Source organism: Lodderomyces elongisporus, chromosome 2 (assembly GCF_030384665.1).
Source record: "Lodderomyces elongisporus chromosome 2, complete sequence".
In the NCBI taxonomy this organism is placed as follows: domain Eukaryota; kingdom Fungi; phylum Ascomycota; class Pichiomycetes; order Serinales; family Debaryomycetaceae; genus Lodderomyces; species Lodderomyces elongisporus.
This window is the reverse complement of record NC_083674.1, coordinates 1,257,066-1,282,200: the sequence shown is the minus strand read 5'-3', so window position 1 is coordinate 1,282,200 and position 25,135 is coordinate 1,257,066. Positions and strand designations below refer to the sequence as shown.

Genomic DNA, 25,135 nt, shown 5'->3' with positions numbered 1-25,135 from the left:
AAAAAATACAAAAAATTGAAAAAACCTGAAAAACTTGGAGAAAACAAAAAACAAAAACAAAAACAACAACAAGAAAAAGAAGAAGAAGAAGAAGAAGAAGAAGAATAAGAGAAAGAAACGAGTATATAATATTTGAACGTGGAAAAAGAAAATGCAGAGAAGATGAAGGGAAGAAAGAAAGGGAAGGAATGGTAGAAATATGAAAAGATGTAATAAACTAAACAAAACAACCATACAGAAAGAACGAAAGAAAGAAGGAAAAAAAAACAACAGAAAATGTTGATTGAAAGCACAGAATAAATGTTCATCCAAAGCATAATCTCAAGTGTGTGTGTAATATGCATCCATGTATGTGTCTTGCTGTTTTGGAGAGAACTATTGTGCAAATATCCTTTTGCTCAACCCGAAAGCTTTTCAAATAATTTTTGTTTTCTCCCGTTCGTTTCTTTATCTCTTCACTAATCTTCATCCCTTGCCCCTTCCCGACCACTCTGTCTCGCGTCCCTTACCTATCTCTCACCCCACCCCCTTTCCCCATCACCAACTCTTTCTCCGTCGCTGAAATTCAGCCATCTCTACGGCGCCGCGCCGCATCGCACCGAGCTGCACCACACCAAAAAGTTATAAAATAGAGAGACCAATTCGTAATCACAATTACCTTATTTTTTTTTTCATTCACTCTTGGTTGATTCAAAACAAGAGAAGCCAAATCAAAAAAAACAAAGCTGAGATCTCTTACAATAACCATTGGCACAATGCAAAGCAGAAAAAGGTAAAAAGGAAAAAAGGAAAAAAAAGGAAAGAAAAAAAACTTAATAACTCAATCCATAAAGCTGCTAACAATCAACTGAAGGTGAATGATGTGCTATCAAAACAGTTATATTTTATGTCACTACTTTCTATTCTCTTTCCCCATCCCCTATCTTCCTCTCTCTGTTCTTTTTTTTTTCTAAATTCATTTTTTCTTTTTCCCTTCAATAACTATTCACTGCAAAATACATATGATTATGAAAGCTCCTGTCATTTGGTAGCATAAAAACATAATAACAATACAATTCAAAGGAGCGGTGTCTGGTATGACTTTGAGGATCAGAATGTGTTCTACTTTTATTTTGCAGTATATGAGAATACTTCTTTTTTAAATAACGGATACTCTGTAAAAGCAAATTATAGAAAAAAAGAGAAGAGGAAAAAGAAAAAGAAAAAGAAAAAGAAAAAGAACAAGAACAAGAACAGAAAACAAGATCAAGAGCAAGGGCAAAAACAAGAAACAAGCTTTAATTTGTCAAAAGAAAAGAGGGAAATAAAAGTAGGATAGATGGTGACAAATAGACCTACATTGCATTTTGTCAATGACTCATTTGACGATCTAGATCACTCGCTTGACAGAGCATTGAATAGTGCCACTAAATCCCATTCACAATTACAGTCCACAGAAGATCAAAATACAAGAAAACCTAGTCGACATAGCTCCTTGAATTCTCAAGGCGCAATACCATTACGTGCATTGAGTACAGATGGCGAATATGATGATGATCATGATGGTAATGGTGATGGAGATAGATTGTTGCATAGTGAAGAAGAACACTCATTAATGGATCCTTTGAGAAGAACATCTCGAAATTCACAAGCTTCCTTATCAACTCCAGCATTAGCAAGATCAATATCGATTACCTCTAAAATCAAGCAAGCCTACTACAATTTTATACACATTTTCAACGACGCCAAAAGAGAACTCAACCAGGAAAGACTTAAAGGCGCAGGAGCGTCGGACTTTCGGATCAATAACCTCTCTAATGAGCGATACATTTCAGCCAAAACTACAAACTTGCGAGCGAATAACATCTACCCTTCAAATGCTATTCTGAATGCCAAATATAATCCCATCACATTTATTCCAATCATATTGTACGAACAATTCAAGTTTTTCTTCAATTTGTACTTTTTGATAGTTGCATTGTCGCAGATTGTTCCACAATTGCGAATCGGTTACCTTTCATCATATATCGTCCCTTTAGCTTTTGTTCTTACAGTAACCATGATGAAAGAAGCCGGTGATGATATCACCAGACGTCGTCGAGATAAAGAGCAAAATTTTGAGCGGTACGAAGTACTTAACCGAAATTCAGCCGATGCTCTAACAACAGAATCAAAATTGGTTGCTTCAAAAAATCTCAAAGTGGGGGATTTGATCAGACTACACAAGGATGAACGTGTACCTGCTGATGTTATTTTATTACAATCGTCTGAAAAGACAGGCGAGGTTTTTATCAAGACCGACCAGTTGGACGGAGAGACTGACTGGAAGTTGAGAGTTGCACCAAACGCAACCCAGACCTTGGATAGTGTACCGCAATTGATTGATGCTGTATCAATTGTTGTTGGTAACCCTACAAAATCCATTCACCATTTTGAGGGACAACTAATCTACAACCCTAGAACTGTAGATGGCACGACGTCGCCTCATTTATCACAAACATTTCCCTTGACTGTTGACCAAACTTTATGGGCCAATACTGTTATAGCATCTGGTGCTGCCATTGGTATAGTTACATATACTGGAATTGAAACAAGACAACTGATGAACACAACCAAGAGTGGAGTCAAAACTGGCTTGTTAGAGCTTGAAATCAATAGCTTATCCAAGATTTTGTGTGCAGTAGTATTTGCACTCTCTGTGGTGCTAGTTTTGGCTAAAGGATTTCCATTGAAAAAGGCATGGTATATAGACATTATGCGCTTTTTGATTCTTTTCTCAACAATCATTCCTGTTTCATTGAGAGTCAACTTGGATTTGGCAAAGTCTGTTTATGCGTCACAAATTCAAAACGATGAATCCATTCCAAATACGGTAGTAAGGACATCAACTATTCCGGAAGATCTTGGTCGGGTGGAATACTTGTTGAGCGACAAAACGGGCACTTTAACAAGAAATGAAATGGAAATGAAAAAACTACACCTCGGGCCAGTTAGTTATGCCGGTGATACTTTGGATATGGTTGAAGAATATGTCAGAAACTTGATCAATTATTTAAACTCTTCTCAATATACTCAGAAAAAGAAAGACTTGGGAGCTCGAGTCTGTGATTTTGTTTTAACGTTGGCACTCTGTCACAATGTCACGCCAGTTTATGACGATGACATCGAAGATGGTGCAAGTTTTGGTGAAATCACGTACCAGGCTGCTTCGCCCGATGAAATTGCCATTGTAAAATTCTGCGAAGAAATGGGGTTGAAGCTATACAAGCGTGACAGACAGTCAATTACATTGATGCATCTACATTCGAGAACTTTGTTAGAGTTTGAAATCCTCAATATTTTCCCATTTAGTTCAGAAACAAAAAGAATGGGCATATTAATCAAGAGCAAGTTCAAAGACGACATTTGGTTTATGGAAAAAGGTGCAGATACTGTGATGACCAGTATTGTGAATACAAACGATTGGCTTGAGGAAGAAACTGGCAATATGGCTCGTGAAGGTTTAAGGACATTAGTGGTGGGGAGGAAACTTTTAACCAAAGATGCATACCAAGAATTTGTTGAGAATTACAAACAAGCATCATTGTCAATGCAAGACCGAGACTATGCAATGCAAAAGGTTGTGAGTTATTATTTGGAACAGAACTTGGAATTGCTTGGTTTAACTGGTGTCGAAGACAAATTGCAGCACGATGTCAAGTCATCCATTGAACTTCTTCGGAACGCCGGTGTCAAAATATGGATGTTGACAGGGGATAAGGTCGAAACAGCCAAATGTGTATCAATTAGTGCCAGGTTGATTTCACGTGGTCAGTATGTGCACGAAATTACAAAATTGAATGACCCTGATGTGGCGTTGGGGCAACTTGAATATGTTGGCACAAACAAAAATGCATGTTTATTAATTGATGGCGAGTCATTGGGCACCTATATGAAGTATTATCCCGATGAGTTTTTCAAGACCGCAATACACCTTCCAGCCGTGATTGCTTGTCGGTGCTCTCCTCAACAAAAAGCAGATGTTGCAGTCCATATTCGAAGAATAACAGGAAAAAGAGTATGTTGTATTGGTGATGGTGGTAACGATGTCAGTATGATTCAATGTGCCGATGTGGGCGTTGGTATAGTTGGAAAAGAAGGGAAACAAGCATCTCTCGCAGCAGATTTCAGTATTGATCAATTTTGTTATCTTTCAAAGTTGTTGCTTTGGCACGGTCGTAACTCTTATAAACGATCCGCCAAATTGGCACAATTCATTATCCATAGAGGACTTCTCATCTCAGTTGCACAAGTGGTGTACTCCATTTCCACTTATTTTGAGCCACTAGCATTATACCAAGGTTGGTTAATGGTTGGATACTCAACAATTTATACAATGGCCCCAGTATTTTCGCTAACTCTAGATTGTGACGTTGATGAGCGGTTAACCAAATTGTATCCCGAATTATATAAAGAGTTGACATTGGGTAAATCCTTATCATACAAAACATTTTTTATGTGGGCTGGAATCTCGTTATATCAAGGATGTGTAATTCAGTTGCTTTCCCAGCAATTGCAGACAATCAAAGAAAGTATGTTTATTACAATGGTGGCATTGTCATTCTCGTGCTTAGTCTACAATGAGCTATTCATGGTTGCTTTGTCTATAAACAAATGGAACAAAATTATGGCAAGCACTATTATCATCACATTTATTGCGTATGTGGGCTCTATTCCTTTGCTCCTGGAATATTTCAATTTAACATATGTTGCATCATTTGCATATGTGTGGCAATGTGGATTAGTCTTAGGAGTAAGTTTATTCCCAGTTTGGTTGGTACAATACTTGAACAGGAAATTAAGACCACCAAACTATGCTAAGGTTCAACAAGATTAGGTTGTAAACCAAAAAAAAAAAAAATTAGGACAACATAAGAAAAAAGAAAGTTCAAGTCTACAAAGTAAGGAAAAATTCGATCACAATTCAAATGAAGAGATCCAAAAACTAAGTCTTTAATGCATTTTTGTTTTCTTTGTTTTCTTTGTTTTGCTTTGTTTTATTTTGTTACTTTTGTTTTGTTTTGTTTCTTTTGTTTTCTTTGTTTTGTTTTGTTTTCTACTCAATCATTATCGTGTTATATATCTTTTATAATTGAGACTATTTCATTAGATTCTTTTACAACTTAGGCTAATTCAACATTTATGGCATGTTTGAAATTTTCATGAATCGCAAAATTACAACAAATTGATCTTCTTCGTAAGGAAAACTGTTTCTGAATTTTTGAATGTGTTTCCATCTTTTCGAATTCATCTCTTTACAGTCTCTATAGAGCCTATCCCATAAGTGAAGTCCTCCAATTTTAGATTTAACTTTACCTGGTGATACATCGATCGGAAGATCCCCACAAAGTACTGGCATTTGGGATTCACGTTGTAAGGATATAGCCCATATTAATATGTGGCCCAAATAAGCAAAGATGGAGTAATCGAAATTATTTGAATGTGACACTTTACCAGATACCGTGATTGTCGTCCTCGTATTGTCTAATTTCAACTCGTCATATTTTTCAAGCACCTCAGACAACGAAATATTCTTCAGTAATGTTTGCTTGAAACCCAGAGATTCATACAAGGCGACGCTTATACACAACTCTAAAAACATCCTTTTGAGTTCTTCATCGCCAAAAAGAGTCTCAGAATATTTTGCAGCGAATGTTCTTCCAATTACTGAATATTTTGAAACTGAAGAGGCATTCATGATTGTCTTGATCTTGACATCTGATATATCACAGTCCAAGATCTGGCGATGTGACACGCCAAATATTGTTCTGATAGGATGGATCTCTGGTAACTTATCTGCTACGCTTTTTCCTAAAGTATTTGAACTTATAGAGTTAAGTCTCACACCGAATCTCAAAGGTTTTGAATCTTGTGCATAAAGGTCATTTTGAACTGGTTGTTTGAATATTGGTTTTAAAGCGCTCGAAGCTTTAGATTCGAGTAACGTGTCACGGTTAACATTAGAAGACTTATCCAGTTCAATTATACTCGTGTCTTTCTCTACCTCTATTTCTTTCACAATTTCATTCTTGTCTTGCAGCTTTGGGAAGAGTTGCATTGGAAATTCCATTTCATGCTCTTCCTTGCTACCGGTAACCTCTTCACATGAATCCTAAAACATTGTATGTTAGTATCGAGGAGTGACAAAATAAAATAAAAAGGCTTTGCAGGCCACAATGCATATAGGAGAAAAAAAAAAGAATAATAGCAAATATTTAAAAACACGAAACAGGGAAGCCATCACCGTAGTTGAAAGCATCCTGTATATCTATACATATACATGTATGTAAAAAACGAAACAAAAAAAAAAAATGCAAAATGAAATAGCTTTCTTACTTTTAGCTAGAATGATTTTTTTCACATACCTTTAATTTCCTTGCTTTCTTGCTTTTAAGTTTTGACTGAGTGGAAAGGATCTTATTCGAGCCGGCAATTGGGTCCGCTACTGTGTCGTGTTTTGGCAATTTAGCGTAGTTGTCATCTTCACTAGTGCAAGAATTAGTCTCCGGAGCTGTTCTTTTAGTAACCAAATCCAGTAGCTTCTCCCTCCTCTTGTTACTTGCACCTTTTGCTTCATTCGAAAAGTTTTCACACTCGCGTCTAGGATGCATATCATCTTCCGTAAATACATCTTTGTTGACAAAGCCATCTTTGTGTTTTGGAAAGTTTTTATTGCAAGAAATGCTCTTATTGTCACAAGTTTCCAAGCTTTTGCGTTCATCAATCTTCTCAGGGTGTTTAGATTCCGCATTTAATAAATTGGCCTTTGTTCGATTTCTATTTCGCTTGGATTTTTTCTTTAGTTTTCTGGTTTCATCTTGTAAATTTTCATCGTTTTTTATTAAAATATGTCTAGCTTCTTGTTGGCTTTCATTTGCAGCTTCTTCTTGGGTATCTACAAGTTTTTCCTCTTCTTTTTCTTTCTTTTCCTCTTCCTCGTTCTCTTTGGTTATCGAAAGTGGAGTAGAGTGGTTTATTAAAGCCGCCTTTTCAAGAAGCTTCTCTGACGATTTTTTGTCTAGTTCTTTAAATATGGTTTCTTCTTCGTTGTGCGTAATGGTTTTTTGATTAGACCCTATATTACCTTGGTCAAGTGACTTCTTATTTCCTCTTTTTCTCCTTTTTTTCTTCTTCTCTTTCTCTACCGCCAACTCTTTCTCCTGCTCCTTCTCCTCCTGCTCCTGCTCATTCTCCTCCTTCTCCTCCTTCTCATTCCCGTTCTTTGAGGTTAACGTTGTATTTGTGTTTGTGTTTTTGGCTAACTGTAAGTTATCTTTCCTTCCTACATTAATAACTTTGCTATCGTCTCCAACATTCTCCACGACATTCTTGGCATTCTTGGTTTTCTTTTCCTTTTGTTTGTCCTTGTTCTTTTTCTTTGTAGACTTATCAGAAGCCACTTCAACAACATAGACTTCCTCCTCGTTATCGCTAGAGAAATTTAGATCAATCATATCCAGTATAACATCCGAAACCGTAAAATTTGTTTCTCCGATATTACGTCTCCCATGTTTTCCATTCTTTTTCTTACCGTTGTTACCTATAGTTTCTCTCCCCTTTTCAGTGATGGATGAATTTTTTTCCACTTCAATCTTGATTTCTTTGAATTTATCAGTAGGTAGATATACTTCTGGCTCTGGCGTTTGAACTTCTTCGTGTGTCAATAAGTAAGTTAAGTCATTTTCAAACCCAATGTCATCTTTGGAGAATGGTCTATGTTCTATATTTGAATTGGAATCATTTGAATTATTTTCAACAGAATCATGCTTCTTCTTCATTTTGGGCCTGTTATGGCGCTTTAGCGAATCCTTCATCTGCTGTTGTTTATGGTCTGGCATCAAACGGCTGGGAAATCAAATGTGGTAAAAGCATCCACACAAAAGAAATTAAAAAACACAGAGACAAAAGCCGACCGAGTAAATTACACGTACAAAAGACAAATTGGTAGACGCCAAAGAAAACTATATAAAAAAATAAAAAAGCATTAAATTTATCACGGATAAGAAAATATAGAAAAGACGCGCGACAAATTATAATTACAAAAAGGTTTCACTGTTCAGCCAATGCAGGGTTATCGTTATTTTTTTTAAAAAAAAAAAAGATTGAAAAAGAAAGCATTGAAAAGTTAGAAAGATGAAATAAGTGATATAGAGATATGAAAACATAAGCATACGAGGATGTTGAAATGAATTTGTATTATTCTAACACTACAATTTTAACTGTTCTATGGACAAAGTCTTTTATAATTTTACTCGCAACATTAGATTATGACTGTACGGCTTTAACAACGTATGGCTCATCTAAATAAGCGATTTCTTCCTCAGTGAGTTTGATCTGAGTAGCAGTTACCAAGTCTTCAACACGTTTTTGAGAGTTGACTCCAACAATTGGATTACATCCTTTCGCCAATGACCAAGCCGTTGCAATTCCTGCCATTGACTTGTGGTGCTTATTAGCAAGTTTCTCGACCCTGTTGACGATTTCTACATCAGCATCGGATAACTTGTTCAAACCTAAACCACTAATATAGTTATCATTGTTCAGGCGGTTGCCATGTGATTCCGAAGGTTTTCCCACTGGTCGTGCAAGGACTCCTCTAGCAATTGGACTCCATGGGATAATGCCTACTTTGCTGATATCATTATTCTTACAAAATGGAATCATCTCCCGCTCCTCTTCTCTGTACAACAAGTTGTAGTAGTTTTGCATGCTAATGAACTTGTGCCATCCATGCTTCTCAGCAACAAACTGCAATTGTGCAAACTCTACGGCCCTCATGGAGGATGCTCCAATGTATCTCGTGTATCCGGCTTCAACCACATCGTTTAATGCGCGCATAATCTCGTGGTTTGGAGTCGTGGGATCATATCTATGGATTTGGTAGACATCCATATAAGTACCCAATCTCTCAACCGATGCTTTTGCCGCGTCTAAAATGTGTTTACGTGATAAACCAATTGAGTTGGCATACTCTGGACCTTTTGATGAAGGATTTGTGAAAGATTTTGAACCAATATCGTCCTTACTAACGGGAAAAAAGCACTTTGATAAAATCACAACATTTTCTCTTGGAATATCGTATTTTTTGAGAAACTTACCCAAAATTATTTCTGACAACCCATTGGAATAAACATCTGCGGTATCAAAGGTGTTTAATCCTGCATCGTAACATTTCTTGAGAATTCCAAAGATCTCTTCTTCGTCTTCAATAACCCAATCATACCACTTCTTGGATCCAAAGGTCATGCATCCGATAATAATTGGTGCTACCTTTAATCCTGACTCTCCAAGATTACTATACTCAAGTTGAACCGACATAACTAGTGTGTAGTCTAATAAGAAATATTTTTTATTGGGGGTGGGGGGAGGAAAGAAGCAGGGGTTGAGAATAAAATAAACAACAAATATATATTTGAAATAGATCCATTGGCAGTCCTCTTTATACTTTTGGCATCCTTCAGTCGTATAAGGTGATCAATTTTGTTAAATAATTCTAATCCTTTAGCACTTTTCCCGACAATACTTTATGGTATCTAATTTGGAAAGTTCGGTTCGGATAAATTGTTTAAAAAAATGATGCATAAAGTTGCTATTACATTCAAACATCAAAATATTCGGCAAATTTCGTTTTTTTTTTCAAGATACATAGGTTGACGAGCCATCTAGTTTCGGCATCGATCAAAATCAATTTCGGCAAAAAAGTGTTTTATCTTCAACAAAAGAAAAGTCAATACAGTGAGATTTCCTATTTGGGTCAACGGCCGAATTTGCTTATGTGCTATAATTAGATCTCCATTTTCTTATCAATAAATTGCATTACAATTTTTAGTCCGATTTTTTTTTTTTTTTGTCTTTCATACATAGTGCTAATTTATTCCAAATAAATGGGAAATTAAAAGAGTTTTAGTCAGTGAACTTTAAACCATAAAAGAAGGAATCATTCAATGGCTAGTACTTTTATTTGAGCAAAATTGTATCATAAAATTTTTTTTGACTCGCAGATGCAAAAATTAGATTTGAGTTTTATACGAATTAATGCTAAAAAAAAGTTTGCGCGTCATAATATTTCCGAAGTTAAGTAATTATATTAATTAATTAAATTATATGCTTATACAATTACGTGGAATGTAGACATTCTGTGTTTCCAATTATAGACAGATAACGTCTGTTAAATTGATAAAGATTGTAAAAAGTACAAATAATAATAGTAATTTATAATTCCATTCCTAGACATCTACAAATGAATAGTAACCAAAAGCAATATTTAGGCAACATATGCTTTAGGAACGTAGGATTCCTCTAAATACTCAATCTCTTTTTCGCTTAGCTTAATTTGTGTGGCTCTAAGCAAATCATCAACACGTTTTTGAGAGTTGACTCCAACAATTGGATTACAACCTTTTGCCAATGACCAAGCTGTTGCAATTCCAGCCATTGACTCCTGGTGGTCACTAGCTATTTTTTCGACTCTTTTGATAATCTCAATATCAACATCTGATAGCTTATCCAAGCCCACACGAGCAAAGGTTTGATCTGACTTTACTCTGCTACTATTGAGGTCCGAGAATTTTCCCACTGGTCGCGCAAGGACTCCTCTAGCAATTGGACTCCATGGGATAATGCCTACTTTGCTGATATCATTATTCTTACAAAATGGAATCATCTCCCGCTCCTCTTCTCTGTACAACAAGTTGTAGTAATTTTGCATGCTAATGAATTTGTGCCATCCATGCTTCTCAGCAACAAACTGCAATTGCGCAAACTCTACGGCCCTCATGGAGGATGCTCCAATGTATCTCGTGTATCCGGCTTCAACCACATCGTTTAATGCGCGCATAATCTCGTGATTTGGAGTCGTGGGATCATATCTATGGATTTGGTAGACATCCATATAAGTACCCAATCTCTCAACCGATGCTTTTGCCGCATCTAAAATGTGTTTACGTGATAAACCTCTAGAATTTACAACTTGGGCTTCATTTAGTGTTGCTGTCTTGAGGGAATTGGAGCCCACATCATTGGTATTAGTGTAGAAGAAACACTTTGATAAAATCACAACATTTTCTCTTGGAATATCGTATTTTTTGAGAAACTTACCCAAAATTATTTCTGACAATCCATTGGAATAAACAACTGCGGTATCAAAGGTGTTTAATCCTGCATCGTAACATTTCTTGAGAATTCCAAAGATCTCTTCTTCATCTTCAAGAACCCAATCATTCCATTTTTTGGATCCAAAGGTCATGCAACCAACAATGAGTGGAGCAATTTTCAAACCAGATTCTCCTAAGTTGTTGTACTCCAATTGAAAAGACATTTCAGATATTTATTCTTTATACGTTTGTAATATTTGAATAAGAAATAAATAAATAAATATTGATTTAGATGCTGTTGGAAAAGGCAAAGAAAAATTTGGAGGATACAGATGACAAATCAATTCGATTCATGTAGGTTCACCTCCTATTTATAGTTTTCAAAACCCAGGACTTGGTCAGAGTTGAAAAGTAAAAGTGGACGATCATTATTTTTTTTAATTTTTTTATATGAAAAAATGTACTCTAAACAATACACGGATCGTGAAACGATGAATGGTTTATCATGGGCATTTTCATTCGGAGATTACCCATACTTGGATATTTGAACGGAGAACACCACAACGAAGAACTAAGCCACCCAGCTATAACAAGAACTGTAGTAGCAGGTGCTACCATCCAAACTTTCCTTTTTTGCTCTGCTTTATTTTTCGTTTCTTCTTTTTTTTTGTATATTTTTTTTATAATTTTTTGTTTTTTCGCTTTCCTCAATGGGGGGGGAGAGAGAAATAGGAAGAGAAATACATTGAACAGTAAGTCACATGTAATTCACTGTTATCTAATCTCAATTAGAATCATCTCATCAACCTCACATCAGGCCCAAACAAAACAAATCAAATCAAAACAAATTAAAACAAAACATAGCAAAACAGAATAGAACAGAACAAAACAAACTGAAAGAACACACCAAGTCCAAGCTCATACCAAATGTCAGCAAACGGTTTTAAAGCAGTGAGCGAAAACTTTAGCCACAACGTGCAACAGAATCCGTATGGCCCCAACCCAGCAGACTTTTTGTCCAATGTTAGTAATTTCCAGTTGATTGAAAGTACGTTACGAGAAGGTGAGCAATTTGCCAACGCTTTCTTTGATACTGAGACTAAAATCAAGATTGCTAAAGCTTTGGATGATTTTGGTGTTGACTATATTGAATTAACTTCGCCTGTTGCTTCTGAACAAAGTAGAAAAGATTGTGAGGCCATCTGTAAATTGGGCTTGAAAGCCAAGATCTTGACCCACATTAGATGTCATATGGATGATGCTAGAGTCGCCGTGGAGACCGGTGTTGATGGTGTTGATGTTGTCATTGGTACATCACAATTCTTGAGACAATATAGTCACGGTAAAGATATGAACTATATCGCACAAAGCGCTATTGAGGTTATTGAATTTGTCAAGTCAAAAGGTATTGAAATTCGTTTTTCATCTGAAGACAGTTTCAGATCTGATTTGGTGGATCTTTTGAACATCTACCGTACTGTGGACAAAATCGGAGTCAACAGAGTTGGTATTGCCGATACCGTTGGTTGTGCTAATCCAAGACAAGTTTACGAATTGGTGCGTACTTTGAAATCGGTTGTCAATTGTGATATTGAATGTCATTTCCACAATGACACTGGGTGTGCCATTGCCAACGCATACACTGCATTGGAGGGTGGTGCAAGGTTGATTGATGTTAGTGTGTTGGGAATTGGTGAAAGGAATGGTATTACACCTTTGGGAGGTCTTATGGCTAGAATGATTGCTGCTGATCGTGACTATGTTCTTTCCAAATACAAAGTGCACAAGATTAGGGATTTGGAAAACTTGATTGCTGAGGCCGTCCAGGTTAATATTCCATTTAACAACCCCATTACAGGTTTCTGTGCATTCACCCACAAGGCGGGTATTCACGCCAAGGCTATTTTGGCCAACCCCTCGACATATGAGATTTTGAGCCCTAGTGACTTTGGTCTCACAAGGTATATTCATTTCGCCAATAGATTAACTGGATGGAATGCCATCAAGTCGAGAGTTGATCAATTGAATTTGCACTTGACTGATGCTCAGTGTAAGGAGGTTACCGAGAAAATCAAGAAATTGGGTGATGTGAGACAATTAAACATTGATGATGTTGATTCCATCATTAAGGAATTTCATTCGGATTTGACCACACCATTGGTTAAGCCAACAAGTTCTGGCTTGCCAAAAGTGCCACACGTTCTAGAAGGTTTGGATGAATCAGAGGAGAAAAGAGCCAAACTAGATTAGGCGGTATACACATATAAGTCGATGTAGATAAGTAAAGAAATTGAAAAAAAATAAGTAAAATAAAAGTAAATAAAAAAGTAAATAAATAAATAATTAAGTAAAGAAACTAGTAAGGAAAACAGCAATTTATTAACCAGATGGTTTGATACATTAAAAGAAAACAATAAACAAAGAAATGAATACATAAATAAATAAATACATGAATAGTTGACTCAATGTATGAACGTTATGAATGAACAACTTCTTTATTTTCCTCATATTTGGCAACAAAAAAAACAAAAAAAACAAAAACTAAGCAATCTCACTAGTCCATTAGCATGCAATTTGATTCATGCAAAATATGCAGATACAGTTTTTGTTGATTTGTATGTATAGATATATGAAAAACATCGCCATATTCTGGTGGTGAGTTGTGTAGGAGAATGGAAAGGGGTTCAATCATTCATTCGTACCTGTTACATTTGGTTGCTCTCCTTCACCGCTTTAAGTTTGTAATCATCATGCACATGGAGGCAATACCAAACATGATGGACATTGTCATGCAAATCTTGAAACTCTTGAAGTATTTGCCAGAGTTGATAGTAGCTTCACCTTGTTTGCGGTCAATCATATAGATTACGCCTGCTGTGCATAAATTGAGCAATGATATGATGGTGAGTATATATTCAAGCGGAGTGTACATTGTGATGATCTGCGTGTGTCATGGGTAAAAGCTATAAGCCTGGGTATGTTTACAAGACGGTGAACGTGGTGATGGTTGTGGTGAATGTGGTTGTGGTGAATGTGGTTGTGGTGAATGTGGTTGTGGTGAATGTGGTTGTGGTGGTAATGGGTGGTGGTTATAATGAATAAGATTCTGTTGTCTGTAGCTGACTTGTAAAGGCACAAGTTGTGGAAAACTGAATGGGAGAAATGTAGGATCTATTTAGCTTGACTATGGGGAAGTATTTACATATAGGTATATATATGTGTATGTCTGTGTGTATGTTTGTCTGTCTGTGTCTGTATATATATATATATATATATATAAGTATATGTTCACAGATGGTTTAGTTCATTGGTAGAAAGGTTGAATAGTGGAAAGACTTTTTGCTTTAAGTTGGGGGAGGAGGAGCACTTGTTGAACTTCCTAACACCGTAAACCAGTCTATTTACATCAAGTAATAAGAAAGAAATGGAAGATACAAGTGGTAAATGAAAAATTATCAAGACTTTTTAGTATGAAAAAAAAATAAAAAATACAAATATTAACAAATGATGTGACTATAAATGTGACTATGACTTTATGTGTGATTGTGGTTTGAATTGTGCTTTTCTTTTCTTTTTCTTTTCTTTTTCTTTTCTGTTTTTTTTTTTATTTATTTCTTTTTCCTTCTTTTTTGTTTTTGTGGAATTTTTGAAATGCATTTATTTATTTCCTCTTTTATATTTTTTTTTATTTTTTTTTTCTTTCTTTCTTCATCTTATTCAAAATGCCATGTACACAAATACACATGTACAAATCCAACCCCCATGCGCACCATACACTTGGGAACTCGCTAGTCCGCCTTGAGCATCTTAGAAAAGTTTATATTAACATTCCATGAAGATGAAACATAGAATACAAAATAGAAGAAAACTAAACTTTCTACAACAACTAAGGCTACAAGGTGGATGGAAATAAGCGTTTAGGTTTTTAGGGGGAGTGGGGGGGGACTGTTCTTGGTAAAGTTTATATTTGCCACAAGAGAAAACTATGATCCAAAAAAAAAAAAAATTCAGCATCTTTAGTCCTTTGCCCGGTTCTCACGGGCCTATAAATATAAAATATACATGCGACTTGCACATAGAAACACACAAGCACATACAACTCTTTTTTTCCTTTTTTCTTTTTTCTTTATAACCCTTTTTTTTTTGTTGGTTCACTTGTTTTCCTTTCCTTTCCTTTCTTACTTCCTCAAATTCATTGATATACATTTTGCTTCTTTTCCACTTTTCCACTTTTCCTCTATTCTTTGCCCCATTAGATTAATCTTTGTGTTTTCTAACGTACTTGTTTGTGCTTGTAAAGTATTCCCTCTTTTCCAAAGAGAGAGAGAGAAAGAAAGAAAGAAAGAAAGAGAGCAATTTAATATGCGTATTGTGTCAACTATAACTCACACAAATTGATGAAAGGAGGGTTTTCTTTCTTTCAAACAAAATAAGAAAAAACAAAAAGAGAATAGTTCCAATTTTAGAATTTTGGAGTAAAAGGTTTCGTCATAATCTAATTTCTACTTCAAACATTCCTTCTAGGCAATTAAAACTATTATACTTTTGTAATTCATGTATCGGTTTTTTCCATGCCGCTTCCCCTCTACTCCTTCACCCCTCCACCTCTCATCTCTCATCCTTCCACCTCTCATTTTACGATAATTCTTAGGTATGTTGCCAAAACTGTTGCGTATAAGTTGATATCTTTTTACCTTTAATGTTAATATTAATTCATTTTTTTTTTCTACATTGTCAAATTTAAAGATAAGTTTACTCACGTGATTTACATATGTATATTTTTGTAATAAGAGAAAGAGGAAAAGAGAGAGAGAGAGAGAGAGAGAGAGAGAGAGAGAGAGAGAGAGAGAGAGAGAGGGTGTCACATTGCGACCTAAGATAGGCGCATTGTGCCCATATTTCCACAAAGTGGAAATGCGTGCCAGACTCAAAATTAGGAGTTTCTGGTACTCCACTCATCTTGAGTGTAAATAGTAGAATATAAATACCTGACTAAAGTCGCATCTTAGACTTGAGTCAAATATATAGAAACATCGATAAAATACACATTTTACGGTCATAACAACTATAACGCAATTCCGTGAATATTCGGGAAGAGTGACGACTCCCCCGAATGTCTTCACTTACGACTTGTATGAGATAACTTACACCTTACACTTAAGAGCTTTACTATAATCATAGTGTATTCTGACATAGTAACACTTTATCGGAATGCACTCCTTCTGCAATAAATCTATTCGCTGGTACTAGCTCGCAAGGTAGCGAATTCTAGTGCACAGCAGTCGCACACTTACGAAGAGTAACGTTGCTATGTGACAAGTTGGTGGTCCCTAGCAGGAAATTGACCATTCCTGCACTGTAGCAGATTGAGAGTGGTGTATAGATAAGTGAGAACCCAAAATGATTTGGAGTCATGTTGGGTGAAGTTATCGAACTGGATATGTTACGGTCATGAACGTACACATAAACCAGAAATAAATAAACCAAAGAAAGAATTTGGTACTAAGGCAGATATGTACTGTCTGTGGCAAGCCAGAGATGCTCCGACCACGTTATTACAAAGGGATACCACTCCTGGGATTACATATACCCGAATCATGGTACTAAGGCAGATATGTACTGTCTGTGGCAAGCCAAAGAAGCTCCGACCACGCTATTACAAAGGGATACCACTCCTGGGATTACATATACCCGAATCATGGTACTAAGGCAGATATGTACTGTCTGTGGCAAGCCAGAGATGCTCCGACCACGCTATTACAAAGGGATACCACTCCTGGGATTACATATACCCGAATCATGGTACTAAGGCAGATATGTACTGTCTGTGGCAAGCCAGAGATGCTCCGACCACGCTATTACAAAGGGATACCACTCCTGGGATTACATATACCCGAATCATGGTACTCAAACAGACGATAAGCCTGTTATTTACAGGTGGGACTTACTCTACCAAACTACACGGTACGGTACGTGGCGCCGAAGACACACTTCTATTGGTATGCGGCAAATTGTCGGAAGTTTTACCGGACACAAAGCTGATGCCCAACAGTGAAAATTTTTCATGGCCGCGATGAGATCACAAACCAAATATGGCTTAGACTCCGCCGGAAGCCTATGATATATTGTACAAACTAAAGCAATGACCCAAAATTTTCAAAGTGCCACGACCAGTACGTGTAACCGCTGGAAAACAGAATAACTGTACCAGCAATTAGTCGCCATCCAATAAGAAATTTGTTATTATAACCCGGCGGAAAATGACCCGAGGTGAAATTAGTTTCTACTTCTGATGAGGACACAAAAACGATAAAGTGCCAACCTCACGAGGATCCATAAACACAACGCCGTAAAAGAAAAACAATTTTAACGATAGCGACGTGGCCATTAATTCGATCTACTATCATAGAAAAAAATAAAATAGATCACTGGTCACATATTTAATTACAAATAGATTTCTGTTAACCAAAATACAATTGAAACCCAAATTCAAACTTGACTCAATGGATAACACAGAAATTTCAGCTGGAAAAGAACTACACAATATTTGAGAAGGAACTCTTTAGTGTTTACCTCACATTGAACTCAGTTCACCCAGTACTTGTCGGGTATACAGGAGTTATCCACATATATTGTGATAATCAATCGATTGTCAAGGTTCTAAATAAACCCCTTGACAATTCACACTTTGTGAATCGAGCTTATAAATGGTTAAACTTTATAAGGTCATTCAATTACAACATTGTTCACATTGATGGCAAGAAAAATGTCATAGCAGATGCACTTAGTAGGTGCTATCTGGCTTCCTCGCAAGCTGAGAACTTTGCTGTTGAAGAGGTGCGTAACTTGTTCCGACAAAGTCTTGACCCGACGTTCACGGTCTCTGTCAATGCTACTAATATCACCAACGAACCGAACTCAAGTTACAAGGGATTCCATTTGGACCATATCGTATCCTACCTCAAAACCTTATCCGTCCCTGCAATATATGCCAACCCTAAAGTCCATAAACGGTTCACCTACCGAGCTTTGGAGTTCTACTTACAAAATGGCATACTATTCAAACGTGGTAAGGAAGGGTCCTACTCTCGAAGAGTACTTATTGGCTCAGACGCAGTACGCAGTGTTTTCTTTGTTGCCCACGACAAGCGCGGACATTTAAGTATAGAGGCATGTTTTAACTTGTTGAATTGTTACGCTTTCATACCAAATTTGTATCGCAGACTAAAAGATTACATTACGACATGCATTCATTGCCAAAAACAAGGGCCAGCGACAAACCAACGTGACCCCTTGTATTTCAATTTACCCGCAGGTTTATTCCACACGATTGTATGCGACTGTGTAAAGATTGGTGGCTCGGTAATCGTTGTCGCGAGAGATGAGTTCCTGGCATAGGCCGAAGCAAAGGTTTTGCCTAGGCTCACTGCAGAAGCTGTCGCCGAATTTATTTACGAGGCTTTCATAGCAAGGTTTGGAACCTTCCAGACACTAAAGACGGATAATGGCCCAGAATTTGCTAACAAAGATTTAAAGCAACTACTTCTCACCCATGGAATTGAAGCTAAATACACGGTACCATATCACCCACAAGGAAACGGTATGATTGAAGCATCACACAAGAGCATCATCCGCTTCATGCGACTGCTCCCGGAGAAAGTTAACCTAGAACAAGCATTAGTTACCGCTTTATGGGTTGATAGAACCACCGCCAGGAAGCGAACAGGTTTTACACCACAGTATTTAGTCTATGGTTTCGAAGGCCATAGTCCACTCGCAAATTTAATCCGCCACAGCCCAGACATCAGAACCTATTCCGAAGGCGAACTATTCCTCTTCCGTTTCCAACAACTCTACCACCGACAACACCAAATCACATCTGCCCTTGACACCCAACGCCGTACTCGAGAACATCACAAAGAAGTGTTCGACAATCGCTACGACACACTGACCAAACTTCAATCCGGTGACCTTGTATTGGTCACTGATGGCGACTTCACTCACCCAAACAAGCTTGGCCAACGTTGGGCAGGTCCATACAAAATCCGGAAAATCCTGAGCCGTACTTATTACTTACAGAGTTTAAGTGGCATCAGGATACTGCGCAGATACACCCGAGAGATGATTAAACCATTTCACCTTCGGAAACGTAATGTGTAAGTTCCTTCCTAACGCCCCTGCTTAAGAGCAGACACCAAATATTTATGACCAATTTGCTCAAGGGGGGGACTGAACGTCAGGAGAAAACTCCCACATATATTTTAAAACCAATTTCTAGTCCTCGTAGAGGGGGGAGAATTGTCACATTGCGACCTAAGATAGGCGCATTGTGCCCATATTTCCACAAAGTGGAAATGCGTGCCAGACTCAAAATTAGGAGTTTCTGGTACTCCACTCATCTTGAGTGTAAATAGTAGAATATAAATACCTGACTAAAGTCGCATCTTAGACTTGAGTCAAATATATAGAAACATCGATAAAATACACATTTTACGGTCATAACAACTATAACGCAATTCCGTGAATATTCGGGAAGAGTGACGACTCCCCCGAATGTCTTCACTTACGACTTGTATGAGATAACTTACACCTTACACTTAAGAGCTTTACTATAATCATAGTGTATTCTGACATAGTAACACTTTATCGGAATGCACTCCTTCTGCAATAAATCTATTCGCTGGTACTAGCTCGCAAGGTAGCGAATTCTAGTGCACAGCAGTCGCACACTTACGAAGAGTAACGTTGCTATGTGACAGAGGGCCAAAAAAAATTAATGCGCATCTCATTATAAGCAGATTGTGAGAAGCATACGAATGTACAAAGTACACAATTACCACACTTGTTTTTCTTTCCTTTTTTTGTTTCTTTTGCAAATATCCTCTTCTACTCATCCATCCGTCTTCCATCACCATGCCAATTCAAGACAAGCCAGCCAAAACAGTTAACAGGAAACTAGTAGGAAGGAGGCGGAAGAAGAGAAGAACCGAGGACTTTTCATCATCTTCCGAGTCTTCGTCATCAAGCTCATCGGATAATGATTCAGACGAAGAAAAGATACAAGACAAAGATAATACAGAAGCAGTCGCATCACAATCATTAGATCATGATATGGACATTGATATAAACTCTGATGTAGAGGAAGACAAGAAAGAAAACTCAAAAGTTCCTGACAACTTATCCATAGAACAAAAAAAACAATTGGACGCCATCCCATTCACAACAACTAGCGTATCACGAGTAACTAACACAAATACCGCATCAGCACTCAAAACATTACCCAATGTGGCAGAAACCTCTAGATCCATTGACTCTACAAAACAAGAATTGAATTCAAAGTTTTTGAAGCTTATGACTAAAGAGTTTGGTAACGATTTGGATGAATTACGACAAAAACCAGATTTCAATGGTAAATCACTAGCTACATTGGCAAAAGTCTTGCAATCTGGTGTCAATATGTTTGACTTTGACACCGTGCAAGCATTGGTTGAAGAAGAGTCGAAACTGACAAATTAGTGCAAAACAACAATGTTTCCCCCCCCCCCCCCACACACACACACATGGTATCAATGTAACATGATGGAAACAGTTTGCTGTATATTATTTCCAACCCTTTTCCTTCACTACTGATTGTGAAAATTTGTATATTTCCATTCTTTCTGAACAGAATAGAAAATCGACATGTGCAAAAAATAATAAAAAAATAAATGAAAATGAAAAATAAGGAAAATAAAATGGTAAATATGGAAAAAATGGTAAAAATGGTAAAAATGGTTGGACAAACTAGAAAGATAGGTACGAAACCGGTTTATGGGAATATCAACGATTGATTCCAAGCACACCAACAAGCAAACCAGTAACGAGCTCAACTGCTTTCAGTCTAAAAGCTAGTGTATTGCTAAATTTTCAACCAATTCGCTACCACGAAAGGCAAAACAAAATCATAAAATGACTTTAAACACATAAGTTCCGCAGTGAACCACGAGGTCATGGGGGGGCCCTTTCAGCTTATTATGGGCTTTTCACCAAACACTATTAGTTGTGTATATAAATTAAAGGAGATACAATATTTTGATCTTTGTCCATTTTGCTTGTTTTCATTTCCCTATTTTCTGATTTCGATTTTGATTCCGACCCTAACCCTCTCCTCAAAGCACATAACCCTCTTTGTATTCACTTCTTGTAATCCTTCTCTTATTTTTTTTTTTGCTCCTTCAATTTGTTTTACCTTCTTTTTCTTCGTCTACTTCTTCCTACCGCGAATCCCTGCGGGCCTCTTCCCCCCCTTCCCCCCCTCAACTATTTCGTATTTTATTTTGTACCCGTTCTCACTATTTTGACTCTACCATTTACATTTTTTAATCGGCGCTTATTCTGGGAGTTGCGGTTCTAAATATAACGAAAGTTCGGAAATGAGGCACATTTGCACGCAGCTTCTGGAAACAGAAGAGGAATGCAACAGCATCTACATTCATAGCATTGGCTTATATAACATAGCAAAGTAAAGCAAAGCAAAGTAAAGCAAAGCAAAGTAAAGCAAAGCGAATTTTAAACAAAACAAAAGCAGAAAATTAAACAACAGTAAATTAAATTATTTGTCAAAAAACATCAAAGATCACAGGTTTAGATTTAAATATTCATATGACAGTGTAACAATATTTCATTGCGTTTCCTCAGTGATAAAAGCCAAAAAAAAAAAAAACAAACAAACAAACAAGCAAATAAAAGCAACATATATTCCTATCTTCATTTCGACTCTTGAAATCTACCCCAGATTTTTGAGGCATAATAGAAATTTTGTTTGAGCTGTTAGTAATTTCCAAAATGCCCGATTCAGCAGCAAGTTCTAATCAAGGGACTACTCTTCCTACAAGCACAACAATACGTAAAGATGAGATAGATAATCCTATATTTACTTTAAATACCACGCCATTGACAACCTATGGATCTACAAATGAGAGAGGCGAGCAACAGTCCAACCTGAGTGCACGTGCGGTAAAGTCAAATACCACTGCGCAGCAAAGTCAAAATGATGATGGTGGTAACAATGGTGATAACCACGACAACGACTTGGTTCCCAAAGTATTTCCCGAATATGAACAAGAAAACACAGACGCTTTAGATGAAACACAGTATGACGAGACACGGTATGACGAAACACGTCTTTTAATACCGAATGCACAAAGGCGATTGCTCCCTGGCAACCATGAAAATGGCGAAAACGAAGATGAAGATGATAATTTGAGCCGGATAGTAAAATTAGCCAAAAGACCTAGCTTTATACTCATTTGCTGTTTGGGTATATCGGCATTGATTATTCTTAACCTCACGTTTCTTCCTAGAACTTCGTTGGCCAGAGACTATAGAAGATGGTATGGCATACACCTTACCAAATCCGATGTGAAGCGCAACTTCCTACGTATGACTGGCATTGGTAAAATTCACGAACATGTTTCAAATGAAGAGCACTTGGATCACTGGCTTCAAAACTTTACCGAGATTAACAGTAAGGCCAAGTACAATATGATACATTATAACAACCCAGAGTTGCTTTCATATGTGGAGTCCAGTTTCAAGAAATTTGGGTTCCACACAGAGCAACACTTTTATGATATTAATGTTCCCAACCCCAAAGCAGCCTCGGTGACTTTGAAAGACTCACATAATCTGGTGCTTTATCGATGTGATATCTTGGAGCCAGGTTTCAAGACGCCTGCTTTTTATGCATGGGGAGCGGCTGGAAATGTATCTGCACCGTATGTTTATGTCAACCATGGCTCTTTAAAAGACTATGTAAGACTTTTGAATCAAAGTATTACACTCAAAGGAAAAATTTTCATATTTCAAAATGTGATTGGTGGGTCGTCTAACATCACAACTGAAGAAAAATTTGCACTAGCTGAATATTATGGCGCTGTTGGTGTTTTGACATATACAGATTTTTCAAGATCTGAGTTTATAGACTCGAGTACCAACAAAATTGACTATGCGATATCAAGGGGTGCAAGTAGTCGAATTATTAAAATACCTACCATTCCAATTAGCAAAGCACTTGTTCAACCAATCTTAACAAGGGGAAAAGCAAAACCAAACATTGAGTTTGCAGATTGGGAATTCTTCCCAGAGTTTGATCCAGAGCATAATCTACAGTTGCAAATGGAAATGGAAATGCAAAAGCAAAGTTACTATATTGGTGATGGTGAAGAAACCGATGCTAGCACAAACGAACAAGGAAGTACACCGCAGAAACTTGGCATCGTAGTAGGTACCTTGAAAGGTATTATCAATGATGCCGATATTATCATAGGCGCTAGACGAGACTCACTCACTTCCGAGAACCCTCTTTCAGGACACGCGATAATGCTCGAAATAATGCGGAACTTTCAGAAGTTGGTGAAACAAGGCTGGAAACCATTGAGAAACATCAAATTTATCTCTTGGGATGCGTCGCATTTGGATTTGGTGGGCTTGAAATCATACATTGACGATTCAAAAGCATTCAAATTGAAACGGCCGGTGCTATCGTATATTAATATTGATGGCGATGCCATAATGGGAAGCCATTTCCTGATTGATGCGAACCCTTTGTTTAATCATATTCTTCGCAAAACATCAAAGTATATACCAATACCACGCAACTTGACCAGTAGCAATACTGGTCGTGTCGAGAGAGATATTAGTGTGATTGATAGCGAGATGCTGAATTACGAGCATAACAATGAGTATAATGGACGATATAATCTGGGAGACGAATTTCGTGCACTTTTTGCAGCAGATGATGGTAATGATAATGTTAATGATAATGTTAATGATAATGATGGCGATGGTGATGGTGATTATGATGACGACTTCAATGATGATTTTACCACCCTTCACCATCTTTGGAAAAAACAGGATCAATTACATATTAATAACAATTTAGGTTGGCCTGTGTCCTCTTCCGAATCTGGCTTTTTTCAACAGCATTTAGCAGCACCTGTTATCAATGTTAAATTTGCAAACGATGAGAAACGAGATGGTGGTATGTATGTGCCAAACTCCAACTTTTACTCTCGAAAATGGCTTATTGAACAATCGTCAGATAGGCGTTTGCATTTGCATGGTGCTTTGGTTAAATATGTTGGTCTTTTAGCAATAAGCTTGAGTGAGCATGAAGTTGCCGATTATCATACCCATTTGTATTTCAAGGAAATTGAAACGTACTACAAAACGTTGTTGACTCTTGAACAAGAGAAAATAAGCAATACATGGGCAGACTTTATAGTACCAAACTATTTAATCTACAGGTATTCAATCTTTCAAGATCTTGACACCGATGATCCCGTGACGTTTAAACAAATTGTTGATCAATTTTCCGAACTCATGAATTTGACAGTGTACCAATCACAGATATTTGACAACTGGAACGATATCGTTGAGGATGGCTTAACGCGCGACTACCCATGGTACAGGTATTACAAAAAATTGCAACATTTTGCCCAATTCAAAGTGTCTAACTACAAGTTGACTCACCTCGAGCGTGATCTACAGTTGACGGATCAGGATATTACTTATTTGTCTAATAAGGATCCGCAAAGTTTTTCCAATCGAAAAGAACTAAATTTTTTTGATTTCAAGGCTATTGTGAACAGTTTGAAGGATAAAGCTTATTATCACTATGACTCGGTAATTTATGGGAATCCCAAATTTAATGTTAAAGAAGCAGAGTCATGGTATACAAATCGTACCGTGAAAAGTACTTTCACTCAGTTGTATGAGGCAATTGATAATGAAGACTATGAATTGACCGTCAAGTGGTTTGTTCTTATTTACGAAAAACTCATAAACATACAATACAAAATGACATAATCGATCAAGGCTAGAATAAATACTAAACGCAAAAGGAGTTGCAAAACGGGAATGGATAGTCAAAAAGAAAAAGAAGAAAAAACAAAAAGCAAAACGAAACTTCACTATTACTGAAACCACCCAAAAGAAGGAAACTTTGGTGTCTGTATTGCATTTCTCTTTATCATTTGAAATTC

General features: G+C 37.0%; 8 protein-coding genes across 8 annotated transcripts; 5 read left to right on the top strand and 3 right to left on the bottom strand. All coding sequences in view use genetic code 12, as the record gives it.

Annotated features, from left to right (window-relative positions):
• Positions 1-1,318: 1,318 nt before the first annotated feature.
• Positions 1,319-4,855, top strand: NEO1 (Putative aminophospholipid-translocase; the record flags this gene model as incomplete). The annotated part of the gene is made up of 1 exon (XM_001526931.2): positions 1,319-4,855. The coding sequence occupies one exon, from the start codon at positions 1,319-1,321 to the stop codon at positions 4,853-4,855; it is 3,537 nt and encodes a 1,178-aa protein (XP_001526981.2).
• A 303-nt stretch (positions 4,856-5,158) lies between these two features.
• On the bottom strand, positions 5,159-7,832 carry PVL30_001783 (uncharacterized protein; the record flags this gene model as incomplete). Its single annotated transcript, XM_001526929.2, has 2 exons — positions 5,159-6,130; positions 6,384-7,832. 2 exons carry the CDS (start codon positions 7,830-7,832, stop codon positions 5,159-5,161), a joined length of 2,421 nt encoding a protein of 806 aa, XP_001526979.2.
• A 451-nt stretch (positions 7,833-8,283) lies between these two features.
• On the bottom strand, positions 8,284-9,336 carry LPG20_2 (aldo-keto reductase super protein; the record flags this gene model as incomplete). The annotated part of the gene is made up of 1 exon (XM_001526928.2): positions 8,284-9,336. The coding sequence occupies one exon, from the start codon at positions 9,334-9,336 to the stop codon at positions 8,284-8,286; it is 1,053 nt and encodes a 350-aa protein (XP_001526978.2).
• A 946-nt stretch (positions 9,337-10,282) lies between these two features.
• On the bottom strand, positions 10,283-11,335 carry LPG20_1 (aldo-keto reductase super protein; the record flags this gene model as incomplete). The annotated part of the gene is made up of 1 exon (XM_001526927.2): positions 10,283-11,335. One exon carries the CDS (start codon positions 11,333-11,335, stop codon positions 10,283-10,285), a length of 1,053 nt encoding a protein of 350 aa, XP_001526977.2.
• Positions 11,336-12,038: 703 nt separating this feature from the next.
• Positions 12,039-13,361, top strand: LYS21 (homocitrate synthase lys21; the record flags this gene model as incomplete). The annotated part of the gene is made up of 1 exon (XM_001526926.2): positions 12,039-13,361. One exon carries the CDS (start codon positions 12,039-12,041, stop codon positions 13,359-13,361), a length of 1,323 nt encoding a protein of 440 aa, XP_001526976.2.
• A 2,961-nt stretch (positions 13,362-16,322) lies between these two features.
• On the top strand, positions 16,323-17,166 carry PVL30_001779 (uncharacterized protein; the record flags this gene model as incomplete). Its single annotated transcript, XM_061119256.1, has 2 exons — positions 16,323-16,354; positions 16,947-17,166. The coding sequence occupies 2 exons, from the start codon at positions 16,323-16,325 to the stop codon at positions 17,164-17,166; spliced, it is 252 nt and encodes an 83-aa protein (XP_060975239.1).
• Positions 17,167-20,024: 2,858 nt separating this feature from the next.
• RSA3 (ribosome assembly protein 3) lies at positions 20,025-20,627 on the top strand (the record flags this gene model as incomplete). Its single annotated transcript, XM_001526925.1, has 1 exon — positions 20,025-20,627. One exon carries the CDS (start codon positions 20,025-20,027, stop codon positions 20,625-20,627), a length of 603 nt encoding a protein of 200 aa, XP_001526975.2.
• A 1,308-nt stretch (positions 20,628-21,935) lies between these two features.
• Positions 21,936-24,959, top strand: PVL30_001777 (uncharacterized protein; the record flags this gene model as incomplete). Its single annotated transcript, XM_001526924.2, has 1 exon — positions 21,936-24,959. One exon carries the CDS (start codon positions 21,936-21,938, stop codon positions 24,957-24,959), a length of 3,024 nt encoding a protein of 1,007 aa, XP_001526974.2.
• Between the last annotated feature and the right edge of the window lie 176 nt (positions 24,960-25,135).